The sequence below is a fragment of the Maylandia zebra genome, linkage group LG12 (genome assembly GCF_041146795.1).
Source record: "Maylandia zebra isolate NMK-2024a linkage group LG12, Mzebra_GT3a, whole genome shotgun sequence".
Lineage (NCBI taxonomy): Eukaryota > Metazoa > Chordata > Actinopteri > Cichliformes > Cichlidae > Maylandia > Maylandia zebra.
In genome coordinates this window covers 7,223,315-7,241,865 of record NC_135178.1, presented here as the reverse complement: position 1 = coordinate 7,241,865, position 18,551 = coordinate 7,223,315, and the positions used below count along the sequence as shown (strand labels likewise).

At 41.7% G+C, this 18,551-nt stretch overlaps 1 protein-coding gene across 2 annotated transcripts in view; it reads left to right on the top strand.

Annotated features, from left to right (window-relative positions):
* The window catches only part of si:dkey-91m11.5 (PH_BCR_vertebrate and RhoGAP_Bcr domain-containing protein), a 31,512-nt gene extending 12,992 nt beyond the window's left edge, over positions 1–18,520 (top strand). Inside the window, exons 2-23 of one of the 2 annotated variants that reach the window (XM_004567319.6) lie at positions 768–949; positions 2,248–2,352; positions 4,543–4,728; positions 5,736–5,843; positions 6,069–6,129; positions 6,247–6,299; positions 6,379–6,519; positions 9,192–9,313; positions 9,564–9,729; positions 9,912–10,031; positions 10,208–10,283; positions 10,384–10,488; positions 10,582–10,656; positions 11,170–11,267; positions 11,463–11,576; positions 14,047–14,106; positions 14,998–15,107; positions 15,511–15,650; positions 15,840–15,974; positions 16,086–16,191; positions 16,924–17,083; positions 17,162–18,520. In XM_004567319.6, coding sequence (XP_004567376.1) covers positions 768–949; positions 2,248–2,352; positions 4,543–4,728; positions 5,736–5,843; positions 6,069–6,129; positions 6,247–6,299; positions 6,379–6,519; positions 9,192–9,313; positions 9,564–9,729; positions 9,912–10,031; positions 10,208–10,283; positions 10,384–10,488; positions 10,582–10,656; positions 11,170–11,267; positions 11,463–11,576; positions 14,047–14,106; positions 14,998–15,107; positions 15,511–15,650; positions 15,840–15,974; positions 16,086–16,191; positions 16,924–17,083; positions 17,162–17,251 — 2,513 coding nt within the window. In that variant the 3' untranslated portion in view covers positions 17,252–18,520. Of the gene's footprint in view, positions 1–767; positions 950–2,247; positions 2,353–4,542; positions 4,729–5,735; positions 5,844–6,068; positions 6,130–6,246; positions 6,300–6,378; positions 6,520–9,191; positions 9,314–9,563; positions 9,730–9,911; positions 10,032–10,207; positions 10,284–10,383; positions 10,489–10,581; positions 10,657–11,169; positions 11,268–11,462; positions 11,577–11,941; positions 13,514–14,046; positions 14,107–14,997; positions 15,108–15,510; positions 15,651–15,839; positions 15,975–16,085; positions 16,192–16,923; positions 17,084–17,161 lie in introns of those variants that run through there. The other variant, XM_076890634.1, reaches the window with a different exon arrangement.
* The last annotated feature ends 31 nt before the right edge of the window (positions 18,521–18,551 follow it).

The following is an 18,551-nucleotide window of genomic DNA, read 5'->3' as shown; positions in this document are numbered from 1 at the left end:
TTGTGTAGGTAACAGGTTTACAAAGATTAAAAGATTTAATAGGAAGACAAATGGCAGGAAAAGACAGCTCATTCCTTATTTTAATACCCGCTGTTATACATGCAACTATGTTCTGAAAACGGTTTTCCAACAATAAACACACACTGGCAGGAAAATATCACATAAATACATTACAGAAATGTCTTGGCCTTAAATGAACAAAGATTCTTTGGCATCACCTGAAGAGGGCTGTTCAGTCAAGACATGTCGGAAAATGAATGAACTGAAATGGTTTTGTTGGAGGAACAGTCATAAATTCCTCTTCATTGTTTTGCAAGTCTTATAGGTGGCTACTGAAAATATCTGATGAAGGTTGTTACTGCTAAATTCAATAGTTTACTTACTTTTTTCCAGCCTACACTAGAATATTGCTCAGTTTGTTCAGTGAGAGAGATGAAAAAAGTTTGTATAAAGTTTGACACTGTGTTAATAAAATCTGTGATGCATGATGGTAAAATGCATGATCAGGACATTCTTTGGATTCTTGTTTCATTAAAAAGGAGTTTTTACTAGTTTTTTTTTTTTCTAGGCTTTAAATGCACATCTTCATCACTCCCACTATGTCCAGGATCGCTGTGTTAGCACCTTCTGGCTTATTCACAATTGACAAAAACTGAAGCTCCAGTTTGCTGCATTTCCCATGATGTTTTCTCTGCTTTAACTACACGGCCTAACAGTTTAATAGCACACCATGTGACTATTGTGCTTTGTTTCACTGTTTCTCACAGAGGCATCCTACAACGAAAACTCTCCATCATATGGCTACGACCTGGAGCATTCAGACGAGCTTGGGCCTCGCCACGGACCTCTGTCCTTCACGGGATCTCCTACCTCCTCGCCACGGCTCCGCTCTAAAATCAGGAGCAACCGAGACAACCAGTCATCTGGTTCTCTGGACTCCCCGCTGTCGGTAGTGTTGCTTTAATGACTACAGTTAGAGTCCTTCATTGCCATCTCTCCAAACGTATTTCGTAGCTGTGGTTTCTCAGTTCTGTGGAAAAGTTACTTCTTCCAATATCACCCTTTGGAAGCCCAGGCCTTCCTCATTTCATTTCAGTTTTCCTGTTGTTGCTTGTGATTCTGCTCCCACATGCTTTATGTGCACATAAGTGATAAACGTGCTGCAAGATGTTGAGGAATTTGCTTTTTGCTGCTTGATGCTGGAGGAACAAATGACTTGATTCAAAATGTGGCACAGTGCCAGTCTTATGACATAACGGTGTCTTAGCACTGTGGTAATCTTTAAAAGATTGTTATTGCTAAATTTTTTTTTTTTTTTTTTTTACTTAGTAAGATCTTTAAAAAAAGTGTGATCCTATATTTCCCATAATATATCTTGATGGCATTTGCTGTCACACCCTGCCTTCTTAAATAAAGGCCTCCAACTTACAAACTGCACGTCCCCACAGTTTGTGATTTCTGGTGCTGAAATGTAAAAATTTTAGCCACTGAAAGTGACAAGCAAACTAAATAAGGCGCCCTTCAGAGAGGCATTAACAATGATACCCAAGCTCAGGCATCCATACCGCAACAATAAAACATCCAGTGCGTATTTGCCATGTAGCTCCCAGATGGGAGTGCTTTTCAGCGTTGCTGAAAAAGACCATACATACTCAGCAAACATACTGTGTGTAAACAGATGTTAAAAGGAGACGGCGCTCCCCTCCCCCTCCAGTCTGCCCCTCTCCTATCTGCGGTATTCTTATCCTCTGATGTGTACACTTGGTGATCTTCAAAGCCGAAATCATGGTGGAGGGTGGGTTCACTTGACTTGCAGCTTCTCCTCCTCCTCCTTCTTCTTCTTCTTTTTTTATTTAGCAAATATAATGGCAGCATTTGATGCAATCAGTGCTCCAGTGAGTTTCTCATTGAATGACTCCTACTGGGGGTGACAGATGTCTTTGACCTGTTTGGACTAACAACTCCAGGATCAGAAACACATTTGTCTTCCTCAAGATGCTAGGAGTTTCTGCTGCTGTCCTCTTGGAATGTAAAACTCCTACAGACCTCCTACAAATCTGGACTCCTATAATCCCACAGCAAAAATATCTGCAGCTGGGGGTTTGCAGAGGTGCACGGGCAGCTTTTGTAAAGATCAAACACGTTGATAAATGGCATATCATTACTGTGACTGTGTGACTTTTGTGTAGGTGAATACCATTTCTCCCTGTTTGCCAACTGTTTTCTTTCTTCCCGTGTTTGTTTCAGGTGGCGCTGGATCAGGAGAAGGGGTTAGAGATGAGAAAGTGGGTTCTGTCAGGAATCCTGGCCAGTGAAGAGACCTACCTCAGCCACCTGGAGGCCCTGCTGATAGTATGTGTAATATGAAAACAGGCTTTTAAAAGACGTTCTTAGCTTTAGTTTAGTAGCAGCTGAAAATGGGACCTATTAAGGTCATTTTCAGCTGTTTTATAATTTTATTCTGGGAATCCATTAGTGCAGCTTTGCCTGACTTGCAGTTCACAAAAACCCTCAGTTATGTTATAGTCACCTTTTATCCATCCACTCAGTCCTCCTTTGTCTTAAACAAGCTATTTTAATTCCTGTCTCCTGAGGGCCTCTTAATTAAACTTAATTTAGTGGTGTAATGCAAGTATTTTTAAACAAGTTCAATTTTCTTATTCTTTTCTTTAGTATTTCTATGTCATGCTACATTCTACTTTTGCAAGTATTATACTTTATATTGTATTATTTTAAAAGATTCAGCCAATAGTTATTTTGTGGGCGAATACAAAGTATATAAACTGATAATGTTTTAGAATAAGGTATTCAGCAATGTGTAAATGAATTGAAACGCCTGTAAGTGAGGTACTAATGACTGAATGAATATGAGTCACTGTGAGCAATGAGCATTTTGACTTTGTGGGGAAAAAAAAAATGTCTTCATGTTCATACAAGTAACAAGGACGTGCATGAACATGCAATCCAGAGAAAAGCTAAAACCGACCCCACGATTTAATGGGTGTAGAACCACAAGATATCACAGCAACAATAACTTGAAGTTATTGTTGTTTGCTGTACAACTTTATCAGTCTCTCATGTCGTCGAGGAGGAATTCTGGCCCCCTCTTCTTAACGTTGTTGCTTCAGTTCATCGGGTTTTGGAAGTAGTTGTGTGTGAACAGCATTTCAGTCAGATAGAAGCCTGGACTTTGGCCTCATCACAACGTTGCAGCAACTGGATTCTTCTCTTTTTCTGCCCTTTTGTTGTAAATTTGCTGCTGTGCTTGAGATCATTGTCCTGTTGCATGACTGTTTTGGCCAAACTTTACCTGTTGAACAGATGGCCTCATATTTCACTCTTGTGTATACCAAAGTATTCTGGAGTTCAATGCTGATCAGTGGCTGTAAAACAAGGCAGAATCATCAAATTATCGCCCCTTCACCTTAACCACCTCATATGTGCTTCACAGCTGGTATGAGGTATTTGTGCTGATATGCTGTGTTTGGGTTTTCCCTGAAGTGCCGGTGTGTGTTATGGCCAGATAGCTCCACTTTGGTCTTGTATTTCCAAAGGACATTTTTCTTAGAAGTCTTGTGGTTTGCTCATATTCTACTTTGAAAACCTAGACTGTGCTGCTACGTTTTTGTTTTTTGTTTTGTCAGAGAGAACAGGCTTTATCCCAGAAACCCTTCAAACAAGCCATACTTGTTCAGTCTTGTTCTAATTGTACTCTCATAAACTGCAACATGCTAACTGAGGCCGGTGAAGTCCGAGATGTAGCTCTTGTTTGGCTTTTTGTTTTTCCTAATCTGATCATAGTGCGGCCTTATCTTTGCGTGAATTTGCTGGGTTGTCTGCTGATTTGAAGACTGTGGTGTTGTCAACACACCTGAATGCTCCGGACCAGCAAACTGCCTAAACCTCTGATTTTATAGAGATGCTCAAACTTGGTGATGATCAATTAATTTGCATTTGATTATCAAAATGTGACTTACTTATATTTCCTATTGAAGCAGGAAAGGTGTACTTCACTTTTTACAGGACTGAATATATTTATGCTAATACTTGCGTATTTAAAAATAATGGATGCAGGATTTGTAGCAAAGTACTTTTATACTTTGTCATAAAACTAGAAAAAGCAATTTGAAACCTAGCACACTTAGCATTAGAAACACACTAGAAATGAATCCAATTATTACAATTTTGTTACCTTATTTTGTATAACTTTTGATAAGATAGCTGACGTAAGCTAATTTTGTTAGCATAGAGACTGGTCCAACCCTTTTAAATAGTAAATAATAGATTTTCTTCATGCAAACAAACAAGATAACTTGCAGTTATATGACAAATTTCTTTGCTTAACTGTTTTTTGGTGTTTTTGCAGACACAGTGTTCACATTTTTAGAATTATCTCATGTTAGCTAATCTTAGCTAATGCTACTAAACACGTCAGTCACCTTTGGCATTTACTGTATTGACTCATGTTCTGTGGTTACTATTTTGCAAGGCCTTCAGTTATTCTTTATAAATGGTCATATATGGTTGTGATTATTTTTGTAGCCCATGAAACCTCTGAGGGCAGCAGCCACAACATCCCAACCGATGCTGACCATCCAGCAGATAGAGACCATCTTCTTCAAAGTACCGGAGCTTCATGAGATCCACAAAGACTTCTATGATGCTCTGCTGCCTCGAGTAGAGAGCTGGAGCCACCAGCAGTGTGTGGGCGACCTTTTCCAGAAGCTGGTAACTAAGCAGCTTGCTTACTTACTTAGCTTTGTTTGATGTAATGGGATGAGCTGGAAAACAAAAAAGTCAGTCTCAACATAACTGTAAGTTGAGAATGTTGCTCTTCCAGTTAACTCTCATCCTCTGTCATAATGATCTCACTGGTACAGCTGGTGCTGGGAAAAAAAGACAAATGTCACCTGTTGTTCATGGACGGTTGCTTTATGACACATGAATGAAAAGCTTTAGCCAGAACATGTTCTTCCGTTACTCCTATTAACTTGGAATTCGGCAGAAACAGACAAGTAAACAAGGAAGTCTGAACGCAGTGAACAACAAAGTGTTTGATGAGCTGATAAAAGTGAAACATTCCTTTATTTGATTTGATTTGTAACAGTTTAAGCAGAATTTAGCCACCATATAAAGAGTGGCAGTCCTTTCAGCTAAACTCAGTTCTCCTTTGGATAAAAAGAGCAAGCATCAAATAACACGAAACCTCCAAGCACCAAATTGCATGTTGGTTTTTGATCAAAGAGACCACCATTCCTCAAGTCAGTAACTTTCAGATGCTAATTATAGTGCTCCTTAAATGTCATTCCTTGATCATTAATGAGCGTTAAAAGAGGGGAGACTTGGAGAGGGGAAAGGTGGGAGTCTTTGGCTGTAATGTAATCCTCAGTGGATCTTGCACATCTGAGTAGACTGCCTGGAGTCGTCTCCTGGCCAGATAAAAGCCTTGTTTCGCCACATGACAAGCAGTAAAGGAGTGCAAAAATCCTCTATAGAACGTTAATGAATAAGAGCTACCTCAGTGTTTGCCACTGGATGACGAAAGATTAAAGATGCATACATGCAGGGATTTCTATAAACACGTGCACAAACATTGAATCACACTCTGCTTTATCAGTTGCCTCTGTATTCCTGCCAACTCGTGCCTGAGCAGGCACAGCACACTGTGACACTGTGGTGCTAACAGACTAGTAAAATCTATCCGAGTCTAAGCTTTATCTGCTTGTGCCCTTTAGGCCAGCCAGCTCGGAGTGTACCGGGCCTTTGTGGATAACTATAAGGTTGCTGTGGAGACGGCAGACAAGTGCTGCCAGGCAAACGCTCAGTTTGCAGAGATATCTGAGGTATGTAATCATGCTACGCACAGCAGGACTGCAGCAGGCAAGTGTTTGATGTTGTGCAGCTCCCCGGGACAAGTGATGACAGGGCTGTTTTCGGCAGTCCTCGCAGTGTAATGAGCTGAGCGACTGCAGCAGTTGTTTTAATTGCTCCGTGGGTCAGTTACTGTGGTTTCTCAAGTTTTTTTTGTCTTATTCCAAATATTTCCTCTGGTGTTGACTTCCTGGCAGAATCTCATGGTCAGAAGCACAAAGGATTGCAAAGACCAGTCGGCTAAATATTCACTGGAAAGTGAGTAGTGACTCAGATGAACACAGCGCCTCCACGTTAATCAATATTGCTAGGAGTAGTTGAGTTGTGATGAGGCCTGTTGAACTGACTCTTCCTCCTCCTCCTCCTCCTCCACAGCTCTCCTCTACAAGCCTGTGGACAGAGTGACGCGCAGTACTCTTGTTCTGCATGTAAGTTGGATATGGAGCTTCATTTTATCCATATGAAGACTTTCCTACAACTCTGTTTGTCATATTTCCTCTATTCTAGGACTTACTGAAGCACACACCTTCCAGCCACCCAGACTATCCGCTGTTACAGGATGCCCTGCGCATCTCCCAGAACTTCCTGTCCAGTATAAATGAAGAGATCACACCGCGCAGGCAGTCCATGACAGTAAAGAAAGGAGAGGTCAGCGTTTAATCAATACTATGCTCATATATTTGACTTTCTCAATGAACACCCACGCCTGCAATTTCCACTTTATCTGGACTGTTAACAGTAAAATGTTCAAGGTGCCTGGAAGCTGCTGTAAAAGCGTGTGTCAGGTTGCTGCTGAGTCATCTCACCCTGTCTGATGTAGCCATGAAGGAAGTGGAGCGTAGAGGAAGCTCATGACAAAGCCGTGCAAACACACCGGAGTTGAGGGGTCTCCAGGAAAATCCGTCGATTACCTCTGTGCTCACTCCCATCCTTCCCTCAGAGCTGGTCCATCCCTGCTTCCCAGAAATGACGCCTTATCAACTTTTACTGTCTAAATTGCTTTTCGCAGTGGGCGTGTACGGGCTTAGTAGTGCTTCCTGACCTCTCTGTCTCCCCCTGCGTCACGCACCTCTGGGGTCTGAGTCAGATGACCCAGTTGAGAACTTCCTCTGTTTTTCCTGGGAATCGGTTCTGCCCACCAGGATAGGATGTCAAATTCAAGAAAGTTTTCCAGGACATTCCTTTGCTTATTGTTCAGGAAGTCTGAACGCCTGCTGAGAGATTGACAGATAACAAGCCATGACTTGGCTATCAATTGAAAATATGGGTTTGTTGTTGTTTGCGCTCACCTCGTGACTAAATGTGCATCCATTGTTGATGTTTTGCAACGTGACCGCCTGTAATTAGCCCGAGCGTTTAAACCCGCGAGCGTGTTTAGCTTCACCTCCGGTGTGCATGCCTCAGTTGTCATTTTAGTGCAGCAACATATAGCATTAGAAGGGTGTGAACTCTGTGCAGTGACAGCTGTTGTTTTTTTCCATTGGATTATTGACAGTTTGTGGTCTTGTTTAAGTCGCAGAACAATAAGCGGATGTAACCCTGCCACCTCTTTCAGAAACCAGGATGGTGTCGAACGTGCTTGAGTCCTTCACCAGCGTGTTTGTGACTTGCCAGAACCGAGCTGGTGTAAAAACGGCAGAGGAAAACCATGCTGCAGTGATTTCCTTGTTTTTGTCAGACTGTGGTTGGTGTGGGATGGCAGTGTCTCATATGGGCAGTGTCACTGTAAACAGCCTCATCCCAGAGGTCAGAGGGAAGAAAAGGAATTTAGATGCATGCTGTTGCAGGAAAGCTTAGTGTCATCACATTGTACAGCATAAGCTCAGGCTCCAGTATCAGAACCTATTGCCAAATAAGAACCTGAAACACAGAGCATAAGAGGCTTAAAGAGACAGTCACCCCCGAGATCAAGCTTCATTCTTTCATGCTGGTTATACCAAATGAGACCAGGCAATGTTTTTCCAATTTTTTCAGTGTTCTGTTGTCCAATTTTGGAGCCAGTGTGAATTGTAGCATCAGTTTTCTGCTCTTAGCTGATAGGACTGGCACCCAGTGTGGTCTTCTGCAAGGTTTAATGTGCTGTGTTCAGAGAAACTCTTCTGCATATCTTGTTTCAACAAGTGGGCATTTGAGTTATTGTTTCCTGACTGTTTTCAGACTGATTATTCCCCTCTGACCTCTGGCATCAACAAGGCATTTTCACCCCGAGAATTGGCGCTCACTGCATATATTTGCTTTTTTTCCGGAACCTTCGATGTAAACTACAGAAATAGTCGTGTGAAAAAATCTCAGTAGGTCAGTAGTTTCTGGAATACTCAGACCGTTCAAATTCACTTAAATCACCTTTCTTCCCCAGTCTGATGCTCACTTTGACCTTCAGCAAGTTGTCTTGACCATCTCTACATGGATAAACTCATGACAGGAGTTTCTACCATGTGATTGACTGATTAGATTTGTGTAAATGAGCAGCTGAGCATATGTGCGTAGTATGCTCAGATGACGCCATTATGTTTACATTCTATCATGCGGCCTCTAGAGCTACCCTTTATTCACGGGCATAAACTGTATACAAAAGATGGACATTCATTCATTAAAACTGATGCGCAAACACAGCTATGGCAAAAGAAACCTGGTTAGTGAATTGAACTAGCAGAGAAACTATTAGCGGTCTGTGTTTACATCCACCAGCCAATACAACCATTCCCCTAACTTTAATCCTTTACGACATCCAAATGGGTTTGTTTTGAAACAATTACTCCCTCCAGCATTTGTACAGGAAGGGACAAACTATTCATAGAGGCTAAAACCAATATTCTATCTAGTAATAATGATGCTTATTAATGTGGTTTAGTTGTGTGTATCAACATGGCAACTCCTTTGTGAAACTGCCCACAGCAAAAGTTCACTGGATTAAAGTTTCTGGAAAGAGAATTTACTGCTGAGTTTTTCTCTTGTACTTTTTGGCGTTTTGAACACTACAAGGCAAGCTTCATTTAGTTCCATTATATATAAGCGAAGGTCGTAATAGCCTTTATTTCCAGCACTGGGCATTTCACTTCAAAACAATCTGGGTGGATAAATACTACTGGGTTGAATTCATCTGAGAGCAGTAGCAACACCGCAGCGTTAAAGTATTCACAACCATCAGCACTTATATAATGTGAAACCATTTTAAACGGCGCAACAACGTCAAACCTAAATTAGACGGTGTACTCTCAGCACCTCCTGTGGTGTGCCACTGTTTACCCTGCAGCAGGATAGGTATACTGGTTGAGATGTGACATGCTTTGTACACACTGATCCCTTGTTTCCTTTGGCAGAACCGTCAGCTCCTGAGGGATCGCTTTATGGTGGAGCTGGTGGAAGGTTCCAGGAAACTCCGTCACGTCTTCCTCTTCACCGACCTGCTGCTCTGCACCAAGCTGAAGAAACAGGCTGCAGGGTGAGTCTGGGTCAGCGTCCAGCCTGAGGTTACAGATGCAGGCATGTGACCTGGAACATCCACTGGTTTAAACCCCCGTTGGGGAAATGAGAGTGACTCCTCCCAGGAACTTAAATTGTCCTTTGCTGAAAATAGAACTATTTCAGTTTGAACAAACAGTTTTTGTACTCTGACGCTGCTAACAAGCGATTATAAAGGCAGCTAAAAAATATATTTATTTGTAGCCTTCTTGTATCTTGTATTTCAACAGGAAAGGGCAACAGTATGACTGTAAGTGGTACATCCCCCTGGCTGACCTGACCTTTCAGACCATCGAGGACTGCGAGTCCAGCCCCGTTCCTCTCGTTCAGGATGAGGAGATTGATGCACTGAAGATCAAAATCTCCCAGATCAAGAACAATATCCAAAGAGAGAAGGTGACTACAGAAACATATGTGACAGAGTTCAGAACAAACAGCATCATACCACCAGGGTGATGACTGCTTTGTACCAAAAAAACAAGCAAAAATAAATTGAGGAAGTACAGATTAACATGTGAGTAGAGCTGAGTGTCTAGACAGGCCTGCACTGCATTAACGCTGCTCCTGTTTATCTGCAGAGAACCACTAAAGGGTCCAAGGTGATTGAGCGACTGAGGAAGAAGTTGTCAGAGCAAGAGTCCCTGCTGCTTCTCATGTCTCCCAACATGGCTTTCAGGGTGGCCAACAGAAACGGCAAAGTGAGTCAGGGGTCCTTAGGAGGGAATTAGGGAAAGGAGTAAAGACTTTTATATGAAATAGGTTTTTTCTATCATTGTTAATTTGGTTTTTACTGCCCTCTGCAGTTGATACAATGAAATTGCACCATTTGAGCTCAAGAAACTATTGAAATACTCTTCCCCCTTTTGCCTTTCAGGGCTTCACATTTCTGATCTCTTCTGATTACGAGCGTGCAGAGTGGAGGGAGCTCATTCGTGAGCAGCAGAAAAAGTGTATGTTTTTTTTTTTTTCTTATAAAAATTTAAGACAGGATGGCAGCACTGTTGAAGCAGCTTCAATGTTATTTTCACCCCCTTTCACTGTAACATACAGGCTTTAAAAGCTTCTCTCTGACTTCTCTGGAGCTGCAGATGCTCACCAACTCGTGTGTGAAGCTCCAGACTGTTCACACAATTCCAATGACAATGAATAAGGAGGGTAAGATTGTATAGCATTGGATTAAATCTACGTTTTAATACAGCCTTGTGTTGTACTTAACATTTGACCCTCCTGCCTCCTTTCCTTCCACAGATGATGAGTCACCTGGTTTATATGGCTTCCTGAATGTCATTGTCCACTCTGCATCGGGGCTCAAACAGAGCTTGAGTAGGCGTCTTAAAGTTGTTGTTTTTTTTCTAAATAGAAATCATTTTGTTGATTACTGTAAAGGTTGCATGTAGTTTCACATCACTTTGTGTGTTGACCCATCCCGCTTCCTCCCTTTCGCTTTCTCTGTCTCTCTGCGGCTGTCAGCTGGGAGGGCAGCTGCAGGAGAACAAGTGGGATTAGTCATGAACAAGCCTCTTCAAATACACCTTTGAGTGCTCAAATCACCGCCTGCTTGAGAAACTTTACACTGTTTGTCACAGTGTGTTTAAAAAAAAATAGTTCCCAGGAAACAGCCAGTGATGTTGACTGGGACAAATTTACTGGGAAATGAATATCAGAGTCACATTAACTAAAGAGAAAGAGAGGGTTCTGGTCCAAAGCCAGCAGTCAGTTGCAGAGACAGAGGAAGCACACAGCACAGTCTGGGCATGTCTCAGCTGGGTGACTAATGTGGATGCTCAGTTTTAAGTTTCACTTTGATTCAACTGTTCTTCTGCTTCCACCCGCTAGACCTGTACTGCTCTCTGGAGGTGGATGCCTTTGGCTACTTTGTGAACAAAGCTAAAACACGCATGTACAGAGACAGCACAGAGCCCAACTGGAACGAGGTGAGAAGACAAATCCGTAAGCAGAAAAAGACGTCCCTTTACTCAAGCAAAAAACTCGCCCACATATTTTGCATGAAATTATTTGAGTAGTTCAAAAAAAAAAAACCTCCATTGTATACTCAAGGAAATTCAAAAATTCACACAAATGTGCACACGGCTGAAACCTAATGAGCATTTGTTCTGTTCCTGCACAAGGAGTTTGAGATTGAACTGGAGGGCTCTCAAACGCTGAGGCTGCTCTGCTACGAGAAGTGCTGCAAAGAAGACGGAGAGGTCACAGACAAGATTGTGGCTAAAGGACAAATAAAGGTACAGACAAAACACAGAAGATGTGGGTCACAGCAGAAGTTTGTATGTTTGTATAAAAAAAACAACTTCAAAGAACGATTACAGTTTTAAGATACTTCTTATTAGATTTACCAGTTCAAGATCTGACCGATAGCAGCTTTCCTTTGGTCCAAATCAGTATGAACATCTGGGAGTTTAGAAAATGGTTCAGTTTATATAATATTTTGCGTGACTACACATATTTTTTTTTAAAGTTGGTCAACAAAAATGATGTCTGTGCCAGGACACTGGGATACTGTATGATGTAAAAAAAACAACTTGTGAACACTGCCATTTGCTGGCAGGTCCTGGTGTACTCAGTCTACATTTTGGGTATAATTTATTATTACAATTTATAATTCATGAAGTTGGCGCCATTATGGCATGTGCATAAATGCATGCAACACTTTGACTTTAAGAAGCAAGTCGTTGGATTCTCAGATGCAGCAGGAATATTACAGTCAGCAGAAAGACTTCTACAAAGAGCTCAAAGCAACACACTAACTCCAGCTGGGAATAACATTTTGTGAACCCTTTAAACTGTGGTCAGCATTAGTGAGTCTCATTAATTCAGCCTGTCACAGGCTCTTTTTTTCTTCATCACAGTAAAGAACTCAACTGAAAGTTTCATTTGTAAACCTTTTACTCTGTTACATATGTGAACTTGTGCAGCAAAATGAGTGAATTAAAGGCTGTATACATAAACGCTATTTGGCCGATGTTTCCCCTGGTCTTTATAGACCAGTGTTGATACTGATCTCGACTTTAAATCTTAACATTTCCACGCACAAATCTCTGCCTCTGTAAATTGAGCTTGCGCCCTCTAGTCTGTTGATTCTGGCCACTTCACAGTGTTGTCTTATCTGTGTTGGCTAATCCTGCCCTGTGGGAGCCCTTTGCCTTTGGAAAAAGAAATGAGTCTTGAGGTTGCCACTGGGTCACTTCAGCTTGACCCCCTGATTGGGTGTAGTGACAGGAGACGGATTAGACTTTGGGGTTGACCGAATGTAGCTGCTGGCACTGTTCCAGAGTATAACAGAGCGAGAAAGACTCACGGCTCTGTTTGATCTGGCAGTGAAGGGATTTCACTGCTGGACAGGTGGGTCAAAACACAGCGGAGCTTTAGAGGAGGGGGCATGGTGGGGGGTAGCATTCAGATATTTGCTAGCAGCTCCGAAGTAGGGCACCAGTCGGGTGTATCGTGGATTTGAATATTAAGTAATGCGTCAGATATGAGGAAGACGAGGCACGTGTTAGTTCTGATGTTAAAGGTCAATAGTGCTAATCGGTAACTAGGCTGAGAGGATCCTCTTTAGGCTACTTGATATGCAAATTTACCAGCCAACACTCCTTGCAGCGGCAGGGGTGAAGCATGCTGGTAATGAGGGTAGGAGGGGATTCTCAGGAGTTAATCCCCCAAATCCATCTGGGAGGTAGAACAACACACAAGCAAACGTGGCTGACTGGCGTGGCTTTGTTCCTTTCTGACTTCCAGTGGAATGAAAGGATATGGAGTCTTATATTGCATGAATGTGAAGATGGGACAGCGGGACACGGTTTGTTTTTTTGTTTTGTTTTTTTCTAAAGATTCAATGAAGAGGATCAATATTCTTCAATGGCTCGTTATTCGGGGAACAAGGACCCGCTGCTCTTGTTAGCGTGCCGGCTTGGAAAATTGTGATATCCGTGGAACAGTGCTGCTTTCTTTGTTTGTTTACCATCAGTCCGCAGAAAAAGCTTTTCGGAGTTGAGAAACGCAAATGCCAGAAATAAAGAGCGAGAGTAACCCAAAGGAAGAGGAGATCATGGATCAGGCAGAGGGTAGGCTTGAAGAAGAGGGAGACGCAACTCTAAGAAAACCCACGAGTACAGGGGCCCGTTTGTGGGAGAGAGTCCGCAGCAGTCTGATCAGACCAAAGGTAACGTGGTAATGTGGAAGTGAGCTGCGGGCTGTCTCGGAAAGCACTTTTTTCCTCCTCCTGGCAGATATCTAAAACCCTATTTCTGTCAGGCTTGAACTCTTTTGAGGTTTAGAACGTGTAGTGTAGCGCCTGTGATTGTTTTTTTTTTATCTTTTGGATAAAGAAGCATTATATAAGAAAATTGTTTTCACCGAGCAAAGGATTATCTCAGTGAGATTCGATGGTTTCTTGGGTGACAGAACATCTGTCGCATTGGACAGACACGGTGCTTAGTGGTGAGGGCGTGATGTTATCACATTACTCATGCCTGATCACTGTAAATAAAAGCTGGCAGTTGCTGTTAGTCACATGCCTCAAATAGATTAGTGGAATGGGATAACACCAGCAGAGACATGTGGTGCAATTACACTGAAATTTTCCCTAAATTTGTTCTCGCTCACTAACTTTCAGTTCAGATCAATAGGCGCATGTTTTCTGTTTTTTAAATTGTGAACTCATTGTCCATTTTATTTATTTTTCTTTCCTTCTAGTTGGATCCACAGACGCTACAAAGTAAAGACTGGCAGAGGACAGTCATCACCATGAATGGGGTGAGTGTTTCCAGCTGACCAGAGAGAACCGGCTAAATTAGGAATGACACCGAAGTCGGCAGCTGATTGATGGGTTTCAGTGTCGAGTCCACACAAAATTTACTGGAAAGATAAATGTTGAGATTTAAATGCTGGTTCTCCTTGTTTGTCTCACCATTTCCTCTTATTAATGATGAATAGATATTAAGAAAGTATTAAGGCTGCTTAAAATCCACTTTAAGATGTCTCAAATATGCCATCCATCATCTTCCGTTTAACCAGTTCGTTTGTTTTTGTGTTTCTGTTTAACTGGAATCAACTGTGCCACGTTGTTAAAGGAGATCAGCTATGTTTTCCTTATCTCATATTAAGATTAAGACAATGATGTCAGAGCATGTGCGAGTAATCCCAGTGAGCTAAAAGCTGAGTGACGAGTGCAATGAAAGTAGGTAAACATAATAACATCTCAGGCAAGTAGCTCTTGCTCTGAGCAAAGAAGCCCCGCAGACGTGCTGTTAAAACCTTCAGTTTGAGAGAGGCAGCCTGGCCAAAGAAAGCTGGCTTAAAGCAAGGACGCAGGGAGGGAGAGCAGCTTGTTTCAGATGGTGGATGAAATAAATATGATAACTGTGGACCATCTTCAACTGTGAATCATGCAAAGCTACTCTAGTAGAGTCCAAGATGAAAAATCGACGCTAGAAATGAGCTTGAACCAAAGTAATATATAAATATGGGGGTCTATGGGGCTCGACTTGCCAGCCTGCTTTGGCCACTTGCCAACAGTTGCTAACTTTTGATTAACAGTCCAGTAAAACAGACATCATCAAGTCGCTTTGCTGCCTCTTTATGTTATGTTTTAGGATTGGACTTGTTGTTATCACTCAGGCTGACTTTATCTAATCTTTTTGTCAGATTGAGGTGAAGCTTTCCATGAAGTTCACCGGCAGAGAGTTCAGTTTGAAGCGAATGCCTTCCAGGAAGCAGTCTGGCGTCTTTGGAGTGAAAATCAACGCAGTAACAAAGTGAGTAGCTGTTATGTGTTGACTGTCATTGTTATCTATTTGTAAGAGTTAACATGTTTCATTATGTCAGTAGATGTGAAAGTTTGTTTGTTTTTGGCGTAACACCAGGACCCTAAAGGTGAAGCACCAAAGGGGATTTTTTTCATTTTGTCATTCACGCCAGAAACATGCCAAACTACCTTATGTGGAAAAAGCTTATTTGACTGTAACTAAAAAACAAAAGGAAAGAAGCTAGACCGCCACAAGTCAGAACAGATTGATGCAAATGTGGTCTTTAAAAACATTAGTACTGGTGATAAAGTAAATAGATTCAGCTGTGGTCTGATTTACATGCCCTGTTTCTACGATCTGTGGAATTCTTAGTAGCTGTAACCTTGTTTTTGTGCCACTGTGTCATTAATAGGCGAGAACGCTCCAAGGTCCCGCTCATTGTCCGCCAGTGTGTAGAGGAGATTGAGCGACGGGGCATGGACGAAGTTGGGATTTACAGAGTATCTGGTGTCGCAACTGACATTCAGGCGCTGAAGGCTGCCTTTGATTCAAGTGAGTTCACTTTAAACTTGGGAAACAGAGACAGCTGTTTTAGAACAAATATACTTGATGTGAAGACAAATGTAAGAAAAGAGTCCTGAGAAATCGACTTCCACCCTGCTCAGTATTTCTTTTTTTTTTTTTCCTCAAAGCTCTTGTACTCCTTGGTATATACTGACCGATGTCTCATTTGTCTTGCAGACAACAAGGACGTGGCTCTCATGATGCGGGAGATGGACGTAAACGCCATCGCGGGAACACTGAAGCTGTATTTCCGTGAGCTGCCGGAGCCTCTTTTCACTGATGAGTTGTACCCAAACTTTGCTGGAGGCATTGGTTAGTCACCACCTCATGTTTAACTCACCCCTACAGCATCTTTGTTGGTCAGGAGGAGATACATTTGTTGTTTTTGTCACCAGAATATTCATATGTGCATCTGCCTTACAGCTCTTTCTGACAGTGTGGCCAAGGAGAGCTGTATGGTCAACCTTCTGCTGTCCCTACCGGAGCCTAATCTGTTGACTTTTCTCTTCCTGCTTGACCACTTGAAAAGGTAAACAGCTTTCATTAAATCTGTTATAGCACGTACCGAGTTATCAAAATAGAAGACACTTTAAGAACATTAAACAAGACTGTCAAATCTTCAAAGAATTACATTTATATATCAAGGGGTTTTTTTGCCTCTTAGGGCCATTTTTTGTGAAAAGAGTACTGAGAAAGCAGAATATGATCATGAGCTCTGAATAGTGTTGTAAGCAGCTGAAATCAGTTTATTCTGTAGGGTAGCTGGACATGTAGCCTTAAACATAGGGTTAAAGTAGAGCCAATGATTCTTCACATCAGAAAAGCCCCACAGACATGGTTCTTGGTGGTACTTGATCTTTGTGATTTTCTGGGAACCCTGAGGTAGACTCAGAACTTCCGTAAGCGAATTTATCTCATCTGGCCTGGGAAAATCTTGGAATCTCCCAGGAGGTACTTGAAAACATTGCTGCCCAGAAGGACATTTGGAATATCCTGTTTACCCTGCTGCCTCACAAACAGATGAAGATGGGTGGATGTTTCATAGTTTAGTTAAATATGAATTTTGTGTGGTAAAAGATGGTTATGGTAACTAATTTGAATGTAATTGTTTGCACACTTTTGATACAGAATCAATTTGCTGACATCGCTTTTTACCTCATCTCTTGCATTTACATTTTATACCTTTTGGTGAAGATGTGCTGTTTAGTTAGGATTTTGCTAAACTAATTTTTTTTTTTTTTTTTTTACATCATTCTTATAGGGTGGCTGAAAATGAAATCATCAATAAGATGTCTTTGCACAACATAGCCACCGTCTTTGGCCCCAATTTGCTTCGGCCGTCTGAAAAAGACAGCAAACTCTCAAGCAGCTCGCAGCCAATCTCCATGAACGACTGCTGGTCCCTAGAGGTCATGGCTCAGGTAAAACCCGTGATGAGTGAAACTGCAGCGTTTAGAGAGCCCGTATGGGTCTGATCCCTACTTCGTGTGTCTCCATAGGTCCAAGTCCTTCTCTACTTCCTTCAGCTTGACAGCATTCCCACACCTGACAGCAAACGTCAGAGCCTTCTCTTCTCTACTGAAGTATAACAGCGACGTCCCGCTGTGAGGAAGAAGCTCAGCTGCTTCAACAGGTGGACGCTGCTGGTTTCCTATTCATGTAACCACCAGGGGGAGCCTTCGACCCACTGAAAACTGGAAACAGCCACCATGAGCAAAGCCATTTCTCCTGGAGCTATAATGACCATGCCCTGTTCTGTTTAAGCTTACCTGCTGTGTCAGTAAAAAGCATCTGATTATGATGTGTGGACAAAATATATGATTTCTTTTTTTAATTTACATTTTTAAAAGCAATATTAGAATACGATATGTTAATGTTTACCCCCGCTCTGTCTGGTCACTGTGCACATCAGCTCCATATCCATAGGGGATGACTTCTGCTGGATTTTATAAGATGTGGGGTGGATGGACTTTTTCAGACTTATATTTTTGAAGTCTAAATATATTTTTGTTTTTTGTAGATCTGTTTGACTTGGTTTCAAGCTCACCTGTGCCAATGTTTCCCTGCTGACGATCAGTAGAACATTTCAGTTATCCTAATGTTTACACACTCTGAATTTTGTACAGAATTTAAAACGTATAAGACTGAAAACTGTAGTTAAGATGCAGCAACATGCAGGCATGTTGACCTCAACACTGTTTTCTGTGCTATACAGTTTGTGTAGTGACCTTTTACAGGTTCTTCTGGTGGAGTCCGGGCCAACTTTCATGTACATACCAATTCTTTTTGGAGGAGGTACAGAGAAGTGAAAGGAAAAATCATTCCAGAAAAAGCCCTTTTTTTCCACCCATGGAATGTATACTGTGCTGTGTGTTAATTTCACACTTGTCTTTTTACCCATAATTCATGCATCCACTTTTTTTTTGGTTAGATTCTTTCTGAACTGATGTATTCAGCTGGAATCAAAATATATATACACATACACACACACATACTTTCTGCATTCCTTCTCTGTAGTCTTCCACCTTTATATAACAAAGACCACACTGCTGTAGAAATGAGAGCACTTGGGAATGATATGATGATCTGGAGCACCAAACATTTCCCAGTAGGATCCTTGAAGCATAGTGATGCACTCATGTATTGAGAGTTATTAATAAGTTTATCATTGACATGCTGTACCTAGTGTAAGTTAAAGCTCTGTGAAAAAAAAACACTGTGTATTCACATTTTTCCAAATCATTTTAAGTATTTAAACTTGTTAGCACAAAGTCTAAAGGCTTTTGATTCATGTGAAATAAGCAATAACTTTTAGGATGACCAGTGTGATATGTAAATAAATACTTGGCAGTATTAAACTCTTCTTGTGTCCTTTTTCAGTATACAGTG